This window comes from Dreissena polymorpha, chromosome 12, assembly GCF_020536995.1.
Source record: "Dreissena polymorpha isolate Duluth1 chromosome 12, UMN_Dpol_1.0, whole genome shotgun sequence".
Classification (NCBI taxonomy): Eukaryota; Metazoa; Mollusca; class Bivalvia; order Myida; family Dreissenidae; genus Dreissena; species Dreissena polymorpha.
In genome coordinates this window covers 2,570,045-2,591,906 of record NC_068366.1, presented here as the reverse complement: position 1 = coordinate 2,591,906, position 21,862 = coordinate 2,570,045, and the positions used below count along the sequence as shown (strand labels likewise).

Genomic DNA, 21,862 nt, shown 5'->3' with positions numbered 1-21,862 from the left:
TTTTGAGAAAGGTCTTTCATTTTAATATGATTTTAAAGGAAATACAAAAATGTCAAAATGTGTACCGGAAAGGTAAAAGGTCAAAAGGATACCGGTACTCTTAATTTCAGCCTCGGTGGAGGAGGAGGGCGTGGCAGGGTCCATGAATGACGAGCAGTCACTGAAGCACTGGTTCTCCAAACTGAGAGAGTTGAGGGGCGAGGTGGAGACAGTCCGTAACACGATCTGCCACAAGTATGCCAAGGACATGGGAGACAATCTCAACTGTGCTCAGCAGTAGCAGGAGCAAGATAACCTGACATTGGGCAGCACTTACAGGGGAGACAACATGAAATGTGCTCAGTAATAAGGGAGATAACAAAAGTTGTGCACAGAAGTGCTGATTAGTTGCAGAGGAGATAATATTGACTGCACTTATCAAGAACAGGGGATACAACCTCAACTGCCAACAAGGATTTGAGAAGCTTTGCATTGTACCCTATTATTCAGGATGAGAATTTTAGTGCAGAACACATCAAACGTAACTTACTTTTGAGAGATGGCAGCATTGTAATTTTGTGTATTGTATTGAAATGGCACAATGAAGTGATCTTTTGTTCCATTAAATACTTTTTCATGTGGTTAACTTCCCACTGTTGAAGTAGCATATTGCGCAATTATTTTGTACCTCAAGGCAAATTAAATGTACGACCTAGTCAATGTTTGGCTCAATACAGAACTGTCTGGCCCTTGTTATTACATTACAGACTGTTGACTGATATTAAAACTGATATGTTGTACAACTCAGTACCCTCATTTATAAAAGGAATTTTGTAAATCATTTCTTCATGGTATTTTCAAGAATTCACAATCATTAATTTTGAAAGTGTAAGTTTGACATTTTATTTAGCACTTGTACATTAATCCTAGGGATATGCACGCCTGATGTGTTTTTTTTTCAATGTAGTTGGAAAAAAGCACTTTAAAGAAAATGTGTATGAATTTTTTAATGTGCAAACTATTTTTAAAGTTATTTGCTGCCAAATTAACAGGGTATTTTCGTTCCTTTATTTTGCAAGTTTTATGCTTTATACTTTCATTCAAATACATAATAATCTCATTTAAGATGGTGTTATATATGAATATCAAATTTGTTTAATACCAAATTGGCCTTTATTCGTTCACACAGTCTCTTACATCTGTAAACATGTATTATCACATATTTTGACTAATTATCATACACATAACATGAAATCCTGCAATGTTCACCCTGTATAAGCCCTTGTGCTAATTCATCTAATTAATGTATGTAAATATTGTTATTTGTGCCAAATTTCTTACCTTCAATCCACTGATATCTTGTTTCACATTTTGTATAGTTTCATAGGATAATACAAAATTTCATATTGTATATAATGGGAACATTTTATTTATTTGTCTGTCTGGTGTTTGTTAGCTAGTTGTGTGGTGTGTGTGAACATAGTTGTGATCTAGTATGCATTTAGTTGACTGTATATCCAAAGATGGGTGATTTTGATTTGCACCAAAAGATATTTATGATATTAAATTAATTCACAAAGTTGACAGCATGTGTATTTGAGAGAATGGTAGTATTGGTTTGAAAAAATATTTTATATTCATAAGTTAATTTTACAGAGTTTTCAGTGAATTCGCAATTGTCAAGATATATTTTAAGTCTGCATAATATAAAACTAAGATCTGTTTTGGGTTTAATTTTCTGTCTGCTTTTATTTTACCAAAAACAACTTGTGTATGATGTTTTTGAAAAAATGTACTGTGTATATAATGTGGTTGTATCCAGTATTGTTGTAAATGACCTGTGTGAATGTTTGATTGAGCGGCGTTCTGGAAAAACTGTGCTTAATTTATGTGCGTAAAGTTTTGTTCCAGATTTGCCTGGCAGTTCCCACCAGCTTATCAGGGATAACACTTGTCGCTTGTATGGAATTTTTTGTTTTAAGGAGGTCTCTTCTTAGCAAAAAATCCTGTTTGGAAGGAAAGTAACATCCCTGATTAGCCCGTACAGACTGCACAGGCTAATCTGGTACAACACTTGATGCACATGCATTAAGCCCCGTTTTCCCAGAGCGTGGCTCAATTATTGTTGCTTGTGACTGTTTGACTGTGATATCATTGATCTCAGTGTATAGTGATAGTTTCTACTTTCTAGAAGTCTTTTGTACTGTCGGGGTGTTTACCACATTGATGTCCAGTTTTGTAATTAAAAGTTAAATTCAGTTGTGTTCTTGTCTACATATGTATTTTCATATGTAAGGCATTATTATTACCTAATTCTATTTATTTTTTTGTTATTTATACTATTGATGTGCTGATTAATCATTGAGAGTGAATTAATGAAACAAATATAGAAATATGTGAAGATATAAAAGGTGGGAAAATTTACAGAAAATAAATATTTTTTTTTTATAGGAAATCAATCGACAGAAATTGCAGCTGTGACTTAGATTTGCGAAAGATCCCTGTATACTAAATACTGCATAGCCTCACAAAATAGTGTGAATGTAATGCTAATTGAAGTTTGTACAAAACAAGGCCTTCTTAACACATTTACCCTCAAATAATAATAGTACAGATTTCTCTTTGAATGTAAAGCGCAATTGTTTGCAAAAACAGGAGAAAAAAAGCCCTGGTAAAGGTCAAGGGCACAATTTAAAGCCAAAGGTTAAAATGGGCCATAAAACATTTTGTCCAGACTTTTACTTTATCATACAATTTTCAAATATTTTACCACAAATATTCACAATGTGGAAACAGCATCTATCTTGCTCTAAGGTCAAGGTCACCCTTTAGAGATCACAGGTAAAATACAAGCATTATACAACTTGTCCAGACAGCAACGTTATCATTCATACTGGAGTTTTATAATAATATACCTTAGATTTTTAACATGTGGCTTTTCACCTGTATGTCCTGTTTCCTAGCTTAAAGGTCAAAGTCACACTTAAAGGTCAAATGTCCAATATAGTTTTTTTGACTGTAACTTTAGCATTAATCGCACAATTTATAAAACACACACACACATGTGCCCTTCTTACAAATGTCAAGAAGCAAAATATGTGCATGGTGCAGATTAATGAAGAAATACAGGCATTATGACAATGGGCTGGACATGATGCAAACAGGAATCTAGCTAGTATTCTTGTGATTACCAGCGCATTTTATTGGGTTTGACAGAAAGTACTGCCTATTTCTTTGAAGATTGTGTTTGACCATAACACATGTAAGTGTCAAAGTCGTTAGAAAACAAGAGCTCCCCGCAAACAGGGCCTCGCCACAGGATTTTATGCAACAAAACTAACAGTAAGAGTTAATCTTATCATATTAGTGTGACTCTGCCACTTAAATAAGTTTTTAGTTAACACATAATTATGCACTTCTGTTAAACCATCGTTACAGTAAATGGGTTGAGAATATGAAAGTATTATAACTAGAGGTCATCTACTGTCCAAGGCTAATGCACATGTGAAGTATCAAGCAAATTAGTTGGTTGATGAGTTATTGATCAGAAATGATTTTCACACTTTGTGACGGTGACTTTGACCAAGTGACTCCAATTTCAATAGGGGTCATCTTCTGTCCAATGCCAATGCATGTGTGAAGTATCAAGCCAATCTGTTAATTCGTTAACGAGTTATTAATCGGAAATGAACTGGTCTACCGACAGACTGACCGAACTACCGACATCCAGCAAAACATATACCCCCCCTTCTTAGAAATGTATTAAAATGTAAAACAATCTGTAAAACCAATACTGAGTCAACAAGATACTTTTCAAAATCCTTTATCTTGGCATTTAATCTGATGAAGTTAAAACATGACAAATTAAGGGCTGTTTGTAAAACATGCATGCCCCCCATATGGGCTGTCAGTTGTAGTGGCAGCCATTGTGTGAATACTTTTTTTGTCACTGACCTTGACCTTTGACCTAGTGACCTGAAAATCAATAGGGGTCATCTGCAAGTCATGATAAATGTACCTATCAAGTTTCATGATCCTAGGCCTAAGTATTCTTGAGTTATCACCCGGAAACCATTTTACTGTTTCGAGTCACTGTGACCTTGACCTTTGACCTAGTGACCTGAAAATCAATAGGGGTCATCTGCCAGTCATGATCAATGTACTTATGAAGTTTCATGATCCTAGGCAGGTTTTTTTTGGCCCGATTTTATAGCCGAAATTCGGCTATATTCCCAATTGCAAAAAGTATACTTTTTTCTTAACCAAATTTTCAATTTTCTAAGTATAAAAAGGGCACATAATTCTGTCAAAATGCACGCCAGAGTTATCTAACTTTGCCTGCCCAGTCCCCTCATGATAGTAAGTAAGTGTACCAAGTTTGAATGCAATAGCTTTGATACTTTATGAGAAAAGTGGACCTAAACACAAAACTTAACCGGACGCCGACGCCAAGGTGATGACAATAGCTCATAACTTTTTTCAAATGACCTTGACCTTTGACCTAGTGACCTGAAAATCGATAGGGGTCATCTGCGAGTCATGATCAATGTACCTATGAAGTTTCATGATCCTAGGCATAAGCGTTCTTGAGTTATCATCCGGAAACCATTTTACTATTTCGGGTCACCTTGACCTTTGACCTAGTGACCTGAAAATCAATAGGGGTCATCTGCGAGTCATGATCAGTGTACCTATGAAGTTTCATGATTGCATAAGCGTTCTTGACTTCTCATCCCGAAACCATTTTACTATTTCGGGTCACCGTGACCTGGACCTTTGACCTAGTGACCTGAAAATCAATAGGGGTCATCTGCGAGTCATGATCAATGTACCTATGAAGTTTCATGATCCTAGGCCTAAGCGTTCTTGAGTTATCATCCGGAAACCATCTGGTGGACGGACGGACCGACAGACCAATGGACGGACCGACATGTGCAAAACAACATACCCCCTCTTCTTCGAAGGGGGGCATAATAAATGTAACAGTTATTCAAGTATGTCCGATGCAATAGTTAACTCATGTGGATGATTCGTGATGTTCTTCCCAACAACCAACTTAGAGCAGCTGGTTTTTCACAATACTGAAGGATGCAGCTCTATCTTGTTGATGACAATCACTGCCTGGGGATGTTGCACCACTGCAAAAAAATGTAATTTATATTTAATACCATCATAACTATCAGTAAAGAAGAAAAATTTTGTAACTTTATGGTAATTAACAAGCAGACGTAAGCACAAGAAGGGGCATAGTTCTGCTAAATTGCAGGTCAGAGTTATGGGCCTTGGTCTGTGACTTGATAATCCACACAACATGTGATAAGTTTCAATTTAATATCTGTAGTAGTAACAGAGATAGGTACTTAATGCACAAAACTTACCTATATTTCATCTTGCATGCAATTATTAACCAGACTTTAATAAGTAGAAAAAGGGCCATAATCCTGCAAAAAAGCTGGTAATAGTCAAATGTCTTTGTCAGTGAATGTTCATTAATGTAGTCATCGCATATTTTTAAAGTGTTAGTTTAGATATGGAGTAGTTGCGAGCAAACTTTAACCAGAAATGTCTTGGTACAAAAAGGGGTAAGATTTTGCTACATTACAGGTTAGAATTATGGAACCTGGTCAGTGACCCCACAGAATGTGCGAAGTTTCATTTGAATACCTATAGTAGGAACAGAGACATAAGGATGTTTCATGTAAACCTTTACCAGAGCATTGAGCAGACATCTACACAGACTCAATAGGTTAGTAGTATAGCTCGTGCCAAAAAGCATTAACATTTTCCCGCTCAAAAGCAAACAGAAAATGGCTATATGCAAACAGCATAAAACCAGAATAGCTGCGAGTAACTAGCAGTCTGTTCAGGTGTTATTCTCTTCACTGCACATCAGTGTCTTAGGCTTGGAAATGAAGCCTTTAAAACTTGAATCTATGAAGAAAAGTCTAAATTTAATTTGATTTTCAAAGTGACTACAAACAAGTAAAATTGCTTATCTGAGAGGTATTGCATTCAGCTGCTCATACTCTCACAGACTCACATTTGAGGCGCCTGAATCTCTTCAACATCGTGAAGTTGACACGTACGTGAGACATGGTCTTCTCGATCACCGTCGCCTCAACATTTACAAGGTCACGTCTGCAAGACAGACATCAACCAAGTGTAAACATGAACACATTTATGTCAGCCTCACTCTGGGAAAACAGGGTTTCATGTGGAAGTGTGTAAAGTGTATTCCTTGATTAGCTTGTGAAGTCTGCAAAGGCTTATCAGGGACTGCACTTTACATTGCTATGGTATTTTCTTTTAAAGGCATAAAATTTTGTGTAAGCGGATAGTGTTGTCCCCGATTTCTGTGAAGACTGCACAGGCTAATCTGGGAAGACAATTTACCAGGGCTTTTTTTCTCCTGTTTTTGTGAAGCAGCCTTGGCCCTCCAATATTTGTGAAAAAAATGAGTCGTGACCTGTTCAAAATTGTGAATAAATGAGTCGCAAACTTTTTAAAATTGTGAAAATTTTAGTCACAAACTTCTTTTGATTGTGAAAATTTGAGTCGCAAACTACATGAAATTGTGTGAAAATTTGAGTTGCGAATTTCCCAAATTGTGAAAAACGGCCATTCTCACAGAAGAAAAACAAGGGCTGTTTGTAAAACATGCATGCCCCCCATATGGGCTGTCAGTTGCAATGGCAGCCATTGTGTGAATATTTTTTTTGTCACTGTGACCTTTACCTTTGACCTAGTGGCCTGAAAATCAATAGGGGTCATCTGCCAGTCATGATCAATGTACCTATGAAGTTTCATGATCCTAGGCCTAATTATTCTTGAGTTATCATCAGGAAACCATTTTACGGTTTCGAGTCACTGTGACCTTGACCTTTGACCTAGTGACCTGAAAATTAATAGGGGTCATCTGCCGGTCATGATCAATGAACCTATGAAGTTTCATGATCCTAGGTGTAAGCATTCTTGAGTTATCATCCGGAAAACATTTTACCATTTCGAGTCACTGTGACCTTGACCTTTGACCTAGTGACCTGAAAATCAATAGGGGTCATCTGCCAGTCATGATCAATGTATCTATGAAGTTTCATGATCCTAGGCGTAAGCATTCTTGAGTTATCATCCAGAAACCATTTTACTGTTTCGAGTCACTGTGACCTTGACCTTTGACCTAGTGACCTGAAAATCAATAGGGGTCATCTGCCAGTCATGATCAATGTACCTATGAAGCTTCATGATCCTAGGCCTAAACATTCTTGAGTTATCATCCGGAAACCATTTTACCATTTCGTGTCACTGTGACCTTGACCTAGTGACCTGAAAATCAATAGGAGTCATCTGACAGTCATGATCAATGTGCCTATGAAGTTTCATGATCCTAGGCCTAAGTGTTCTTGAGTTATCATCTGGAAACCATCTGGTGGACGGACAGATGGACCAATGGACCAACAGACCGACATGAGCAAAACAATATACCCCCCTCTTCTTCGAAGGGGGGCATAAAAAGCCCTGATTCACGCACATGCTTTAAACCCCGTTTCCTAGAGCAAGGCTAATTTATTTTCAGTGCGAGTTGTTCTACACACAGGCTTGAACATACACAATGATGTGTAGCAATAATACATTGCTTATCAAAATGCTAATGCCTGAAAATCCTTATACCTAAATTGTCTTAGTACATGAACAAACACCCAGCATTCTTACATAACCTGGCAAATAATGGTGTTCAAAAGTAAGACAAACAATTGTTTATGCTTGATTCACATAATTCTTATTTTATTTACAATGATATTTTTTAACCTTAGCTGCATGATAAACTCAACCCTCAGTTATGAAAATATCTGCACACATTATACAATATCAAAGCTATGAAATGTCACTAAATTGAGCCGTTTTCCCAGAAAACTGGGCTTAATGCATGTGCGTAAAATGTTTTTCAAGAGGCTAATCAGGGACGGCACTCCCCCCTCGCTGGATTTTCTTTTAGAAAAGACTTCCTTGAAAGGAAAAATTATGTTAAAGCTTTGAGTGTTGTCCCTGAAAAGCTTGCTCAGACTGCAAAGGCTTATCTGGTGCGACACTTTACGCCTTAAGCCCATTTTTCCCACAATGTTACTTAATTGCTTACTTGAGGATGGGTTTGCCCATCAGAGTGAAGTCCCTTCCTCCAACCAACATCACCTTAAACAAGAAACAACTGTTAGTTGAAGCTTTGGTTACTGAAGTGCATCATCTAGGTTACTCTTTATAACTTTTAATTTCTGTTTAGATATCATTTCTAAAGAAAACAAGAAATGTTGTATGCAAGTGCTGTTAAACATTTTTCACATCCGTTACAAAATAACTGGTATTTCAATATATCCAATATATTAGATGGAATACGTAGCCTCCATGCTCTGGGGAGGAATAAATTTGAGATGTGAATTTTTAACATCGTTGATTGTAATTTAAGAAACGACATTATTATTTCTGCGGAGACAAACTTTCCTTTTCAATCATTTCATAATTTGTATAAATGGATCACCTTGTGTGTCTTTTGTACTTTAGCTTTTAATATTTAGTGAATGCCAAAGTAATGTATAACAAACATTTACTAGTGCCTCACACAACTATTATAACCATGCAACATACGTCTCATAAATATAGTCACTTCCAGGCATTTGCTGTCCATTTTGGGAAAAATGCAATTAAGAGATTTGGAAGTTTTCGTGCGAGTAGTCCACTGATTTGGGAAAAAGTTAATTAATATACACTGTAATTCCAATATAAAGCGGATAACGAGGTCCAAACAAAAAGACACGGATTTGAGTTGTGCTGTCATTCGCCAATACTTGCATATAAACCCTACCGTGTACAACTGAATACATACAGCCCTTCTAATGTGCATATTATATCGATTAATTAATTATAATTACAACATTTTTTTTTTTTAAATCTAGTTATTTATGATGATAAATTTGTTTAAGAATTTCATAAAAACCAACATTGTTCAATAGTGTCAAGTGTACAGTGCATTATAATTATAGGACAAAGGTTTTATTGGGCACTGTTCCGATTTAATTATAACAACTAATGGACGAGTGAATTTAAATTTAGATTGAATGCAATACAATACCAAGCAATGTTTTATTGCGTCATACGCAGTCATGCAAAAAAGTTCTTCCCGGGGACTTAAGGATAAATGAAATTGAATTTCTGTTTACAATTACGCTGCGTTTGCAAGTAACTAAATCGTGTGGATAACTTATTTGATTTCTCTTTGCCTAGAAACCGAAATGAAAGGTTGGAGAAAAAACAGGATCCATGACCCACCCCCAGTATATTGGATTCTGCGGTATAACGGAGCTCATTATATGGGATTTTATGTGCAATATTTTAATTATTTACAATAATTCAAATTATGAGAACCAAATCATATTAATTATACTAATACACTTTTTTAGATATAATTTAAGTAAAAATGAGATATAATAATCATTCAACCCTTTGTTCTAAAAAAGAAAAAAAACAATGTTTTTTGGACATAAGGATTTTTTTCAAATTGGGAATTTTTTCTTATTTCGCTTTGGGAATGGGTTCTTCAAAGGGATACGTAGAGAAGCCAGGAAAAGGCTTGCCTCATAAAAACAAAACTGCAGTAGCCCCACCAACCTTCTCCAGTCGTATCTTATCCCCGATCTGCGGTGGAAAGAAGCCGTTGATGAGGAGCAGGTCTTCTGTGGTCACCTTCCTCTGCTGTCCCTCCACGTGCACCACCGCAAACAGGCGACCCAGCTCACTGGCAGCAGCAGACGCCTGGATGCTCGACACTATGGCTGCAGGTAGAGTGAAAAGAAAGATTTTTGTTTAGATTTTAAACTAAAAATTTCCTAAAGACAAAAACTGTCGTCCCTGATTAGCCTGTGCAGACTGCACAACTAATCTGGGAGGATACTGTTTGCACATGCATTTTTATGTACCACCGCATGCAGGAAACCCAGCTCACCCGCACCCTCCTCGATGCTTGACACTATGGCTGCATGTAGAGTGGCAAGACATAGAAGTGGGCCAGAATGTGAATGAGTGAAGAATAGCCAAACAGCCTGGCTATGAGAAATGGGGCTAAAAGCATGTGCATTAAATGTTGCCCAAGAAAAGAGTGTTTAGTTTGCACTGGCTAACCATTGATGACACTTGACGGGATCTTTGTTAAGAAGAGACTTAAAAAAAAAAAAAAATTCCCTTAAAGTAGAAAGTGACATCCCTGATTTGTCTGTATGGAAAGCAAAGACTATTCTGGGAAGATACATTAAGCACATGCATTAAGCCCTGTTAACCAGGAGTTCGCCTAAAATGTCTTGTCAAAGTCAATTAGCAAGTTTCCATTATATATACACTATGTGAAGTATTTGGCACAATTAAGGATTTGTTAAAAATATCAAGATCAGAAAAAGAATACTATTACCAGTACTGAAATAAAGTAAACAATATTGTTTATACTAAGCATGTATATGTATATAAGTATATTTAAGTCCTTTAGCAAATGCATCATCATGAAACAAATTCAGAATACATGTGTATGTTAAATAAGATGGCCATCTGGAATGGGTCATAAATAATTTAAGTCTCAGACGTTAATACAAGTCTTCCAGAGTGGGACTCAAATGAATTAAAGTCGCAGTTTTGTCTTGTCAAAGACTATATACAAGTTTCTATTATATTTACTTTTTGTTAAGTGATTTGCAAAAAAGGATGTGTTGAAAATGTTAATGTCCTGACTGCTGTATTTTTTCTTACCAATAAAGTTTTACATCAATGTCTAACAAATATGAGTATTTTCATTACTGTAATTTGTACGTAATCTTTGTTTTCTAGCAGTCTATTCAAGATGTATATGTAGTAATGATTTTTCTTGACAAGTAGTCGGGTCTCGTCAATTATTTCATACATTATGTGATAACTGAAATAAAACACAAGGTAATTGTTTCCACTCACACTGTCCCTTGTTGCCCAGGTGTGGCACATAGTCCAGATTGAAATGAGTGTATTCATCAGGCCTGCAAGTGAAAATGGCTTCATTAGTTCAAAACATCATGTTATATGGTATACAGTATTTGAATGGTGAAAGTCTTGTATTTATTAAAGCCAAATTTGAAAAGATACATACTAAGTCAACCTAAAATTACCAAAAATACAAATACAGATGTTTTAATTGTAACAGAAATGGATTAACGGTTATAAAATGTTATTGAACCGTTAATGTTAATGATACCAGTTCCCTATAAGCTGGGCTCTGAATACAAGAGAGTAGCTACAAAAAAAATATATATTTTGAAACAATGCATATTTTTTACGCTTTAAGGGAATTAATACTCTTCATTAATAATTAATAAGTAAAAACCTCTGATTAATATTTACAGTTGTTTACCAAGAAGTTAAATTCAAATTTCAAGGTCTCTTACCAGTAAAATACCATTTTCAAAATTGCCATTTGTAACAGTCCATACAAAAGGAAAGAGGGTATATGTAATGAGTTAATTGTGCTTACAGGCGATTATATTCTGGGTCCTGTTCAAATGGGTTGGGGTAGATCTTCCTCACATTACATGTCTGTTGGAGCATGCAGGTCTTGGGTACAACCAGTCCACGACTAGATGACTGTGGCTGAACAAGTCTACTGTGGAAGGTATGAAGACACCTTGCCACCGTGGACATGGTGCGACACGTGTATTGACCCGTCTGAATAGCTGCAGGGAACATTGTCTGTAGTTCTGGAATAAAAAATATTATAATAAACAAGGCTATTGTCAAGCAATATGGTCCCCTACCGGCTCTACCATTGTCAGAAATTCCACCATTTTCAGATTTTTTAATTTTTTTTTTGGTAGCAACCACAATTTTTGACAAAGGAAAGAAATGAAATGACGTGCATAATGTCAAAATTGCCATCTATCCATGTTGCAAGTATCATGAAATAATATTAAGAACTCTCAAAGTTATCGCAGGAGCCAGAAAACAACCATTTTCAGCAGAATTTCTAGTCAATTTGTTGCCATAGCAACCATAATTTTTGACGTAGGAACAAAATGAAATGACATGCATAATGTCCATATTGCCATCTATCCATGTTTCATGTTTCATGAAAAAATATTAAGAACTTTTAAAGTTATCCCAGGATCCAGAAAAGTGTGACAGACAGACTCACAGACAGACAGACACACAGAGTGCAAACCATAAGTCCCCTCTGGTGAAACGGGTAGGGGACAATAAAATAAAAAAAATATAGAGGGTTGAGTCAACTTATACCAAATTACCTCTAGCTTTAGCAATTTCTGTCCAAAATGAGTCTTCTTTATTTGGAATAAAGTTTTCAATGCATAAGTATTTTTAACTTTGTCATTTAATGAAAAAAATTATAAGCAGGGAATGGGGCCAAAATTTCAACACAACAGCCCTTTAAAAAAATCACTGGCATTAATTGCATCAATATTGCTGTTCTGAATGCAGGATTCTGGGGTTAAATCACTATTAATATGCTATTATTAATACATGTATGCTATTATTTTGTTATTCAAAACTTATTTAACCAAGATATGTGTCCCCTTTTGTGCCGCTTTGAAGCTACCGTATATATTTAGCCGTTGACCTTGAAGGATTACCCTGACCTTTCACCACTCAAAATGTGCAGCTCCATGAGATACACATGCATGCCAAATATCAAGTTGCAATCTTCAATATTGCAAAATTTATTGCAAATGTTAAAAAATGTGCAAACAAACAAACAAACAAACACAGTCACAAACAAACCAACAGACAGGGCAAAAACAATATGTCCCCCACTATAGTGGTGGGGGGACATAAAAATCCAATTTTTCTAGCAGTGCTCACGCTGCTGCCAGACATTATCGCCATGGCGATTATTTAATCCAACTGGCTATTATTTCTTAAAATTGTCTAGAAAAAAATGGCGATTATTTTATCTGCCTACATCAAAAATAAATTTGCCTCTACAAGTTTTCAGGCGAATGCGAAACGCCTGTAAATCGGGCCATCAAGCAGGAAAAATCGATAACGCGATTACCTTTGTACACACTCGACCCTGTGTATTGTCATACACGCGTCAATAACTTCTGTGACATCGTGGCCTAGAGCGTTTTTCTGAATCAGTGTCCGACAGAAGTGATATATTTCGGAAAAAACGTCTCAAATCTCCCAATGCTTTACCAATTATCAGTAAATGTTAGATTTTCGTTATTTTTTTGCCAATTATTATTAAAGCGTCATTATTGAAAATCGCCACAAATATTATCTGCTGGTTTAGTTTTCCAGGCCGTTTTTTTCTGCAATAAGATAACGTTGAACATTTCTTGATTAAATAATTATTTAATCGCCATCAACTTATTATCCCCGTCATTACCGCTATCTGTCGTCTGCTTCAACATTTCTAGATGTGTGATCATGATTTCATTTTTTTGTAATTATTTTGTTTGCGTTGCTCAAATGATACCATAATTGCTTTCAAGTCAGCGGGCTCTAATTGTTGTCTGCTTTAATTATTATCAAGAAGCCGATTTTGTTATTTTTCCATAATTAATGTGTTTTTGTCGCTCAAAATACTAATTAACATTAAAAACATTCAACACTTCTCAAAGGTAAGTAGTAAAAAAACTTGAGTTTTGCAATGTTACTTTCTGAAAAACCGTACCATTCTACGCATGTTGCAAATTAAATGTCCGCCATCTCCCAATTTTAAATTATGTATCTATGAGTAAAGTAAAGCACTGCAATATCACATTTAAAAACAATATTTCAACCGATATTGATTGCATATTGGCAAGGTTACGAATATCGGGTTTTATTTTCTGCAGTGAAACAATATGCATATTTTATTTCATGTGCAAAAGAGGTATCTCAACATGTTTTCGGACAGGCGTTTTCGGATATGGTACGGTTTGTCGATTGTTTTTTACTTTCTGGGTTCTTTATAACATTTTTTTTTATAAAATGACAAATACATACGGTGTTAGGGATGGTCTGGTTGACAATATTTCGTATGGTACTAACCAGAACTTGCTCCTAGACGGACTTTAAAAATTGAACAATTAGAAAAGGCAGTTTTTATTTTATTAATAGTACTTTAATAAAAGTATTTATCTTTTTGTTTTAAAGTATATATGTATGTAACTGTAGCTGATGTCTGGTTTGCTAAGTCACACCCAAAGCCTTGATTGTATTCTTTATTGTAAAGCCATGATAATATTTTATAGGAAAATGACACTGATATTATGCTTGTTTTTAAGTATATATTATACAGAGCTCCAAATAAGGTTTTGTGAAATTCTTAAATTACTACCAGATTTTCAAAAAGAATTCTTAACTCTGAAATTTTATTCTTAACATTAATACTAAGTTTTGGAAAATAATTCTTATTTTTTCTAAATGACCTAAAAATAAATAATAATGGATATTTTCATGCAAAAAAAATCAAAACATACTAGCAACTTTATTTATACCAGTTCAACAGTGTCTTTTCAGTATTTTAATTTTTTTTTTTCAAATAAACCTTCATATGCCCAAACTGTGCTTAGATATCATGCCTTAGATGAATATTTACATATTTCACAATTAAAACGGGTCTCCTCTTCAATCTTTTCAACGATGAGCCACGGGACTTGTCCCTTCCACACGTTCAATGTTTTTTTTGTGTTTACGTTTGGACCCGTCATGTCTCGTTTTTGTTTAGCTTTTCCGACTGTGTTGGCAACTGAACATACAACATCGTATCAGATCTTTTCTATAATGTCTTTCTAAACATTTAACTTCGGCTAACTTTGAGTACAATATGTTAAAAGCGTGTTTTTGGACGCGTTGCAGGTCTTTAGGACGCTCTCTGGGCGCCGCCATTGTTTTTTGACAGATAGACTGTATACGCCGCTTTTATTGGAAAAAATGCGCTTTGTTAAACAAACCCGATAACCATTCTGTATAAGCACCGCAAAGATCTTTAATACGCTAAAAGAACACAATTAAAATCGATACGAACCGATGTAAAAATAATATTCGTAACTTGATTTTGTAATTCTTAATGGTAAGACAAGATTTTAAAATAAATACGTAACGGAATTGAAAATAATTTGTAATTACGAAAATACGACCCTTATCTGGAGCTCTGATTATAAATTAAATCCAAGAGATATACATTTGATAAAACATAGATAAAATGAGATTGTTATTTTCTTTTTGCCTTCAGTACCATTTTGTGGAAAAGTCTTCGTCTGTTTTGGCTATTATTTTATAAGGAAAACATGATGGCTTTTATTTTCTGCAGGCCAGTGTGAGCACTGGTCTAGTATATACTTGCGTTTAGGCTTAGCCCTCTCATGGTCCGGTTCATAAGACGCATCTAACTAAGTCACTGTAGGTTACAGTATACTAAATAACCGTTTCATGTAGTGCTGTACTCTCTAAAAAAATATCATAGTTGATTCGAAGGCATGTTGTACACTTTTAACTAGTGTTCTGGCTTTATTGTTTGGAGAAAGTAGTAGGGCATGAATAGGTGCTCACTACTAAATCCCTGAAATATGATAATCTTTGAGACTAAAGGAAAACATTGCACTGAAAGAGGTTACATTCCACTACTAAACGGCCGGAAAAAAAGTTGCAAAAACAGTCGATTTTGACTTTTGACAAATTCTTTCTTGGTTCGTACATGACATATCTTTTTTATTGCACGAATCGACTCCGCTTAGAATGGCCTTTAAGAAAAGGTATGGGTATGGGGGTCTCTATGTGCAAAATATGGCATTTATTTTCGCTTAAAGATGTCGCTTTTACATTGAATTATATAGGGAAACTATTTAGTATATTGTGACCTAAACGCAAACCAGGCCCCGTCACAAAGGAGCTGTATTTACATAAAATCACCATTTTTTGGGTGGGGTATTTCGCGTCTTGGCAATTTTCACGGAATAAATGCATTTTATTCATTAACTAAAGGAGCATTGTTAGTTTTTACGAAAAAAAATGCTTTTTAGAGGAAAATAATAAAAAATCGAACAAAAGCTCGCCTTGAGCATCTCAAATCGCAACAATGTTTGCTGAAAGCACCTCAAAACACGTTTTTATAGTTGTTTACTTCTTTATGGCGGTAACTTGTAACAATAATCCAGTATTTTGACTGAGTGTTATTATTTAGGGCAGTCTTTTTACTCCTGATCGCCTTTTATAAATCAAAGCTCCGACCGTGAAAGCCCGATGGCTTACCAGGCGTTATTACAAAATGCATTTTCAAGCATTTCTACGTGAAAGATCGATCTGAAATTTGGCACGCATATTGAAAATAGGTTTATAATACTCAAGAAGTGCTTATTTTTTGCGATGTTAACAATAAACGTTGTGTTTAAGGTTACAGTATACTAAATAACCGTTTCATGTAGTGCTGTACTCTCTAAAAAAATATCATAGTTGATTCGAAGGCATGTTGTACACTTTTAACTAGTGTTCTGGCTTTATTGTTTGGAGAAAGTAGTAGGGCATGAATAGGTGCTCACTACTAAATCCCTGTAATATGATAATCTTTGAGACTAATGGAAAACATTGCACTGAAAGAGGTTACATTCCACTATTAAACGGCCGGAAAAAAAGTTGCAAGAACAGTCGATTTTGACTTTTGACAAATTCTTTCTTGGTTCGTACATGACATATCTTTTTTATTGCATGAATCGACTCCGCTTAGAATGGCCTTTAAGAAAAGGTATGGGTATGGGGGTCTCTATGTGCAAAATATGGCATTTATTTTCGCTTAAAGATGTAGCTTTTACATTGAATTATATAGGGAAACTATTTAGTATATTGTGACCTGTAAGTGTGCAACTATATCCTACACGAGTTAATATGCTATTTTGCAACAACAGTTATATTTTAAATCAAGTATGAGCATAATACGCGATGTTAACAATTGAAAAATAAGTTATAAATCCTCAAATCGTGTCCTTTAAACGGTTGAAATATAATTATTACCTAGTGATGATGAATTCAAAGTCACATCAAAGATCTGGGTCTTCAGGCGCTTTTATGCGGAACTCCTCGGTTGAAAACAACAACAACACGTGTTGTTTTTTTTGGACAGAAGACGTGCTCTGAATAGTCATTTTATCGTATAACTTTATAATTTGATAACATATTTGATATGACATGCACGATCACGAAAATAACACATTCTTTATTTGTCTCCGTGACTAGATTGTGTCCCACTAAGTGACTTTGTTTGTATATATTGTATATTTCGGATTGTTTTTTAATTCGGACAATATTAATGTGTACATTTATTAAATTTTTGTGTTCGACATACAAATGTAAATTTTTTAATGGAATACCCATCATAACATAATTAAAACTTGATAATATATCAGTCTATGCAATAGTAAGATAGCTGTAAATCATTATCAGGGTTCGACATAAACTTTATTTACAGCCAGACCATCGGACCAGCTCCTCTTAAAATGTACTAGCCCGAATCTGATGTCTACTAGACCATAAATGACATAGCAAATAAACACAATTGCGTCCTGTAACTGTTTAATCAGGTTTTATCAGTAAATAATAATTGAACACAAAGTTATTTTGATGCACAGAGAAAAAAATAAAATCAAACTATTTAACAGCATAAATTGTTTGTTATAATTTCACTGTTTATCACCAATTAAACAAATGATGTTTGTACAGCAGGTGACATTTATTAAACGTTATCAAATTCTGGCCTCCTTGACTGCTGTGATTCATGCTACCACAGCTCCAAGGCCCTTTTTTCATCATAATCTGTGTCAGTTTTACCGTCTGATTCTTCTTTATTAACTTATTTGTCGGACCAAAATCCAATCTTGAACAAAGCCATTCTTTAAATTACATTCTCTTGTCTACTACGCCAAAATGTTTACATTGACGATACAGATTTTCGATAGAAGTCGTAAAAACATGATGTAAAGTTCTACGACACTGCAGAAAATCATTAATATTCATGACAACTTTACCAATGGAAACAAGCTATTTCTGCAGAAAGCTCTCCTTCGCGTCTAAAAATAGCAATGAATCATGTGAATGCTCTGCGTTTATTTATATACGCTAGTTTTGTTCTGATGTAAATAACGAATACAATAGTTATTTTACACATTAAGAGAAAAAGGTTTTCAGCAAGTTATAGTTATATGAATCAGTATAGATTTTGTATGTACGACCAGTCGGACAAGCTAGCCCACAGTTTTACTAGCCCGACCACCGATCTTACTAGACGATGTCTGTCGGACGTGCCTTAGTGTCGAACCCTGATTATGCAATGCATTGTCCCCTTGGAGTCCTTAAATATTTTTGTTTTGGCAGATTCTTGGCATCAATAGTCTGTCATTTTAATACATTAATTCCTAAGTGTCATAGGTCCCGTCCATATGTGCACTGGCTTATCATACTACTAAATAGTTCAAACAAAATATTCTTTATGTAATGGGGTGACATAAAAGGAGCACTTATATTGCCTTGTTAAATGAGCTAACTTTTATGCAGGCGCCGTAAAGTGTCTTGGTTTTTCTAGCTGTCACATGTTCTGTTTAAATTTCTGTAAAATACAAGAAAATGTCATATATATTTACTAAGAAAAAAAACATTCTTAAAAGAAAACAAGTTAAAATATGGAAATAATTGTTAAAGTTTGCTTGACATTACAGTGTTTTTTTTTCGTTTGAATTTGGGGCCAGTATATGGTTCCATTTCTAATGGAAAAAGAATATATTTTTCCCAAATGGGACCTACAAATGAAATGAAAAGCTTATTTAAACATTTTCAAACTTACTAAGAAGTATATTTTTCTCTCTAGTCTAGATCATGGCATCAGAACAATATGCAGATGATGAAGAGGCATTAGAAGACTTTGATGATGATGAACTGGATGATGCCTGGATAGAGACGGACGAAATAGACACACCACCAACTCGCTGCTTGTTTTGTGAGAAAACCTTCCCCACACCTGATGACGTGTTCTCACACTGTGAGATAGAACATGATTTTAGACTCCTCAAAGTGTGTGAGAAATGGAAACTGGACTGCTTTGGGTTCATTAAAATGGTCAACTTTATTCGAAGTCAGGTATAGGCCAGCACTAGGTTTGTTTTGTTGTTGTCGTTTTGTTCATTTTAAAGAACTATGTAGCCCTTCATTAACTTTTAAAGCAATTTTTTTTTCGCTGGGTCACATGTCAAAAGTATATACCCTAACTTATTTGGTACACAATCATTTCTTAACTGATTGATTCATTGTATAAGAAGCCAATTTGGACATGCATGTACATGTATCTAATGAACAAGTAAAATGCTTGGACATACACGTACATGTATCTAATGAACAAGTAAAATGCTTCCAAACATCCAACAGAGCACCAGGCATTTGCTTACATAAATTTAATGTCACATATAGAAATACTCTTAAATATATTCTAGGTAACTATAACACAAATGTGGATAGTACACAGAATACATGTGGGATGGGTTTTACATTGCATAATTAATTTTAGATCCTAATAGTAAAATTGCTATTTATAGCAATCTTTCCTTTAGAAATGATTAAAGATAATGGCAGAAAATAATGTTATGATTGAACTTAATTGTGCGTTATATGCATGATAATGGACGGCTGTAAGCACTTAAGTATTAACGATGGCAGTAAATGTCACCAACACAAATAGGGTGATTTTGTAACCCTTGGCAACAATATTGGTAATCAGGGGATGATACATACTGAGCTGAAATGAAGCCCTTATTAATATTCAATGAGAAGTGGATAATAGCAAAACAAAATTATTATTTGAAAATGTATTGCCATCCATAATATATATATATATATATATATATATATATATATATATATATATATATATATATATATATATATATATACTATATTGCTACTAAATTCTGCACGTAAATAACCCATACAATGTCTTTGAAACATAGTTACAACAAAGCATAAGAAGAGATTTGCATTTACATGTCTATACAGCTTATATAATTGTGTATCAGTCTAGTGGTCATGGACAGTCGTTTGTTTTGTAACAATGTTGAAGTATAACCCAGGAATTTTGTTTATTCCTAGGGCCTGTCTGCTGCCAGTTTTAAGGACCTACAGACCACTGCTTCCCCTCCGTGGAGCTCTGATGAGTTCATGAAGCCTTATGACCCTGAAGACCCTATGTTACAGTATGGTATGGATGAACCTTCTTAAATAATGTCTTTGTGTAATACTTGCCTTCTCTGCACTGAAAGGAGTTCCAATTTGTATTGAAGATCAAGAATAGGAGCACAAAATGGAGATGGGTTTTCTAAATGCACCATACATGCAATGGTTTAGTAAGAATTGAAGTTTTTTGTTCTACAGTAGTCATTGAATATTAGCTGGTGGTATAACTTGTAAACACATTACCAGTCTCCATTACTACATACTTAACTGGGTTTTGTATTTTTATATGATGTTACTATAAGTGAACCATCATACAAAATAGTAGACAGCTGTTTGCTTGCAACTCGGTCAAGAAACCTAGGTATCAGGACTTGTTTCCCGATAATTGTTAAGCTATGCTCATTGTGCTCAAGGTCTCTTACATTATTCTGTTACATTAGTCTTTTACGTAAGCTGTTACATTATTTTGCTTTAAAATTTATTTAAATTAGTCTGTTACATTTGTCTGTTTCAATTATTCTGGTTAACAATTATTTTACATTAGTCTGTTACATTACCGGTAGTCTGTTACATTGGTCTGTTGCATAGGTTTGTCACATTATGTTGCATTAATCTGTTGCATTATTTCAACAATGTATTATGTTACATTAGTCTGTTACATTATAATGTTATATTAGTCTGTAACATTATTCTGTAACAATAGTCTTACTCTTTTACACTAGTCTGTTACAGTAATCTGTGATATTATTCTGTTTCTGTTACATTATTCTGCTGTACAATTCATTGTAGACATTGACGACCTAGAAGATTCTACCACTGAATCACAACTAGGTATAACCACTGATCTAAATGGGTGTCATCCCACATTAGAAGGTGACCTAATTACCATGACAATGCAAGACCACAGGGCTTTCTTTGAGAGACTGCGTGTAGCTGAAGAGGCGTCACAAAGAGCAGAGGAAAACCTTCAAAGAGTTCTGGAGGATATGGAGAATATTCGGTTAGGGCTGGTACTAAAGCTAAGATTATTTTATTATAAGAACAGGCAAAACCCGATGGATTGAAACGTGGGGACCCAGGTTTTTTTTTGGCCCGATTTTATAGCCGAAATTCGGCTATGTTCCCAATCCCAAAAAGTATACTTTTTTCCCAAAATGTGGCAAAAAATTCCCAATTTTTTTTTTTAGAAAGAAGTGTCTCATGTGTATTTTATCTCAATTTTAATTCAATTACCTCAAACAAAGTATTATATGATTTTGTTTTTTTAATTTGAATGATTATACAGAGTTATATCAAATTAAGTATTTCCCTTATCTGTGGACTTTTCGTGTGGAAAAAAAAGGCTAATGAATTTATTTTCCCAATTTCATAAAAATGCCAATAAAATTCCTAAATCCAAAGCCATGGGCTATCTTCCCAAAAAGTGGAAAAAAAAACCTGCGGACCGACACGAAAAGTTGGAAAACTACTGTTAGCAGCTTCATGTGAATCAAACTGAGTTCAAGCAGAGCAAACAAAAAAGGTGTGAAAATTGTGACCGGGACTGAGAAAACACATTGAGCTATCCGATAATTGACCCTTGAGAATTTGAGCCAAACAACAGAAACTGATATTAATTTATGGAAAAAATTCTTTCTTTGAGGAGACTTAGATCTAAACGAAAATTTGAGCGAAG

General features: G+C 34.9%; 3 protein-coding genes across 6 annotated transcripts in view; 2 read left to right on the top strand and 1 right to left on the bottom strand.

The window, feature by feature from the left end:
• LOC127854043 (centrosomal protein of 85 kDa-like) overlaps nucleotides 1-2,237 on the top strand; it is a 59,489-nt gene extending 57,252 nt beyond the window's left edge. For all 3 annotated transcript variants that reach the window (XM_052388980.1, XM_052388978.1, XM_052388977.1), the window contains one exon: nucleotides 111-2,237. In XM_052388980.1, the coding sequence (XP_052244940.1) occupies nucleotides 111-280 (170 nt within the window). In that variant the 3' untranslated portion in view covers nucleotides 281-2,237. The remainder of the gene's footprint in view (nucleotides 1-110) is intronic.
• Nucleotides 2,238-3,786: 1,549 nt separating this feature from the next.
• LOC127854049 (39S ribosomal protein L21, mitochondrial-like) lies at nucleotides 3,787-17,050 on the bottom strand. The gene is made up of 7 exons (XM_052388991.1): nucleotides 16,987-17,050; nucleotides 11,513-11,735; nucleotides 10,960-11,021; nucleotides 9,637-9,800; nucleotides 8,114-8,166; nucleotides 6,020-6,117; nucleotides 3,787-5,117 (listed from the first exon to the last, which is right to left on the bottom strand). Exons 2-7 carry the CDS (start codon nucleotides 11,722-11,724, stop codon nucleotides 5,053-5,055), a joined length of 654 nt encoding a protein of 217 aa, XP_052244951.1. The 5' UTR covers nucleotides 11,725-11,735; nucleotides 16,987-17,050; the 3' UTR covers nucleotides 3,787-5,052.
• Nucleotides 17,045-21,862, top strand: part of LOC127854045 (protein arginine N-methyltransferase 3-like) — a 19,739-nt gene continuing 14,921 nt past the window's right edge. Inside the window, exons 1-4 of one of the 2 annotated variants that reach the window (XM_052388986.1) lie at nucleotides 17,045-17,123; nucleotides 18,833-19,101; nucleotides 20,104-20,212; nucleotides 20,977-21,187. In XM_052388986.1, the coding sequence (XP_052244946.1) occupies nucleotides 18,841-19,101; nucleotides 20,104-20,212; nucleotides 20,977-21,187 (581 nt within the window). In that variant the 5' untranslated portion in view covers nucleotides 17,045-17,123; nucleotides 18,833-18,840. Of the gene's footprint in view, nucleotides 17,232-18,832; nucleotides 19,102-20,103; nucleotides 20,213-20,976; nucleotides 21,188-21,862 lie in introns of both variants that reach the window. The other variant, XM_052388985.1, reaches the window with a different exon arrangement.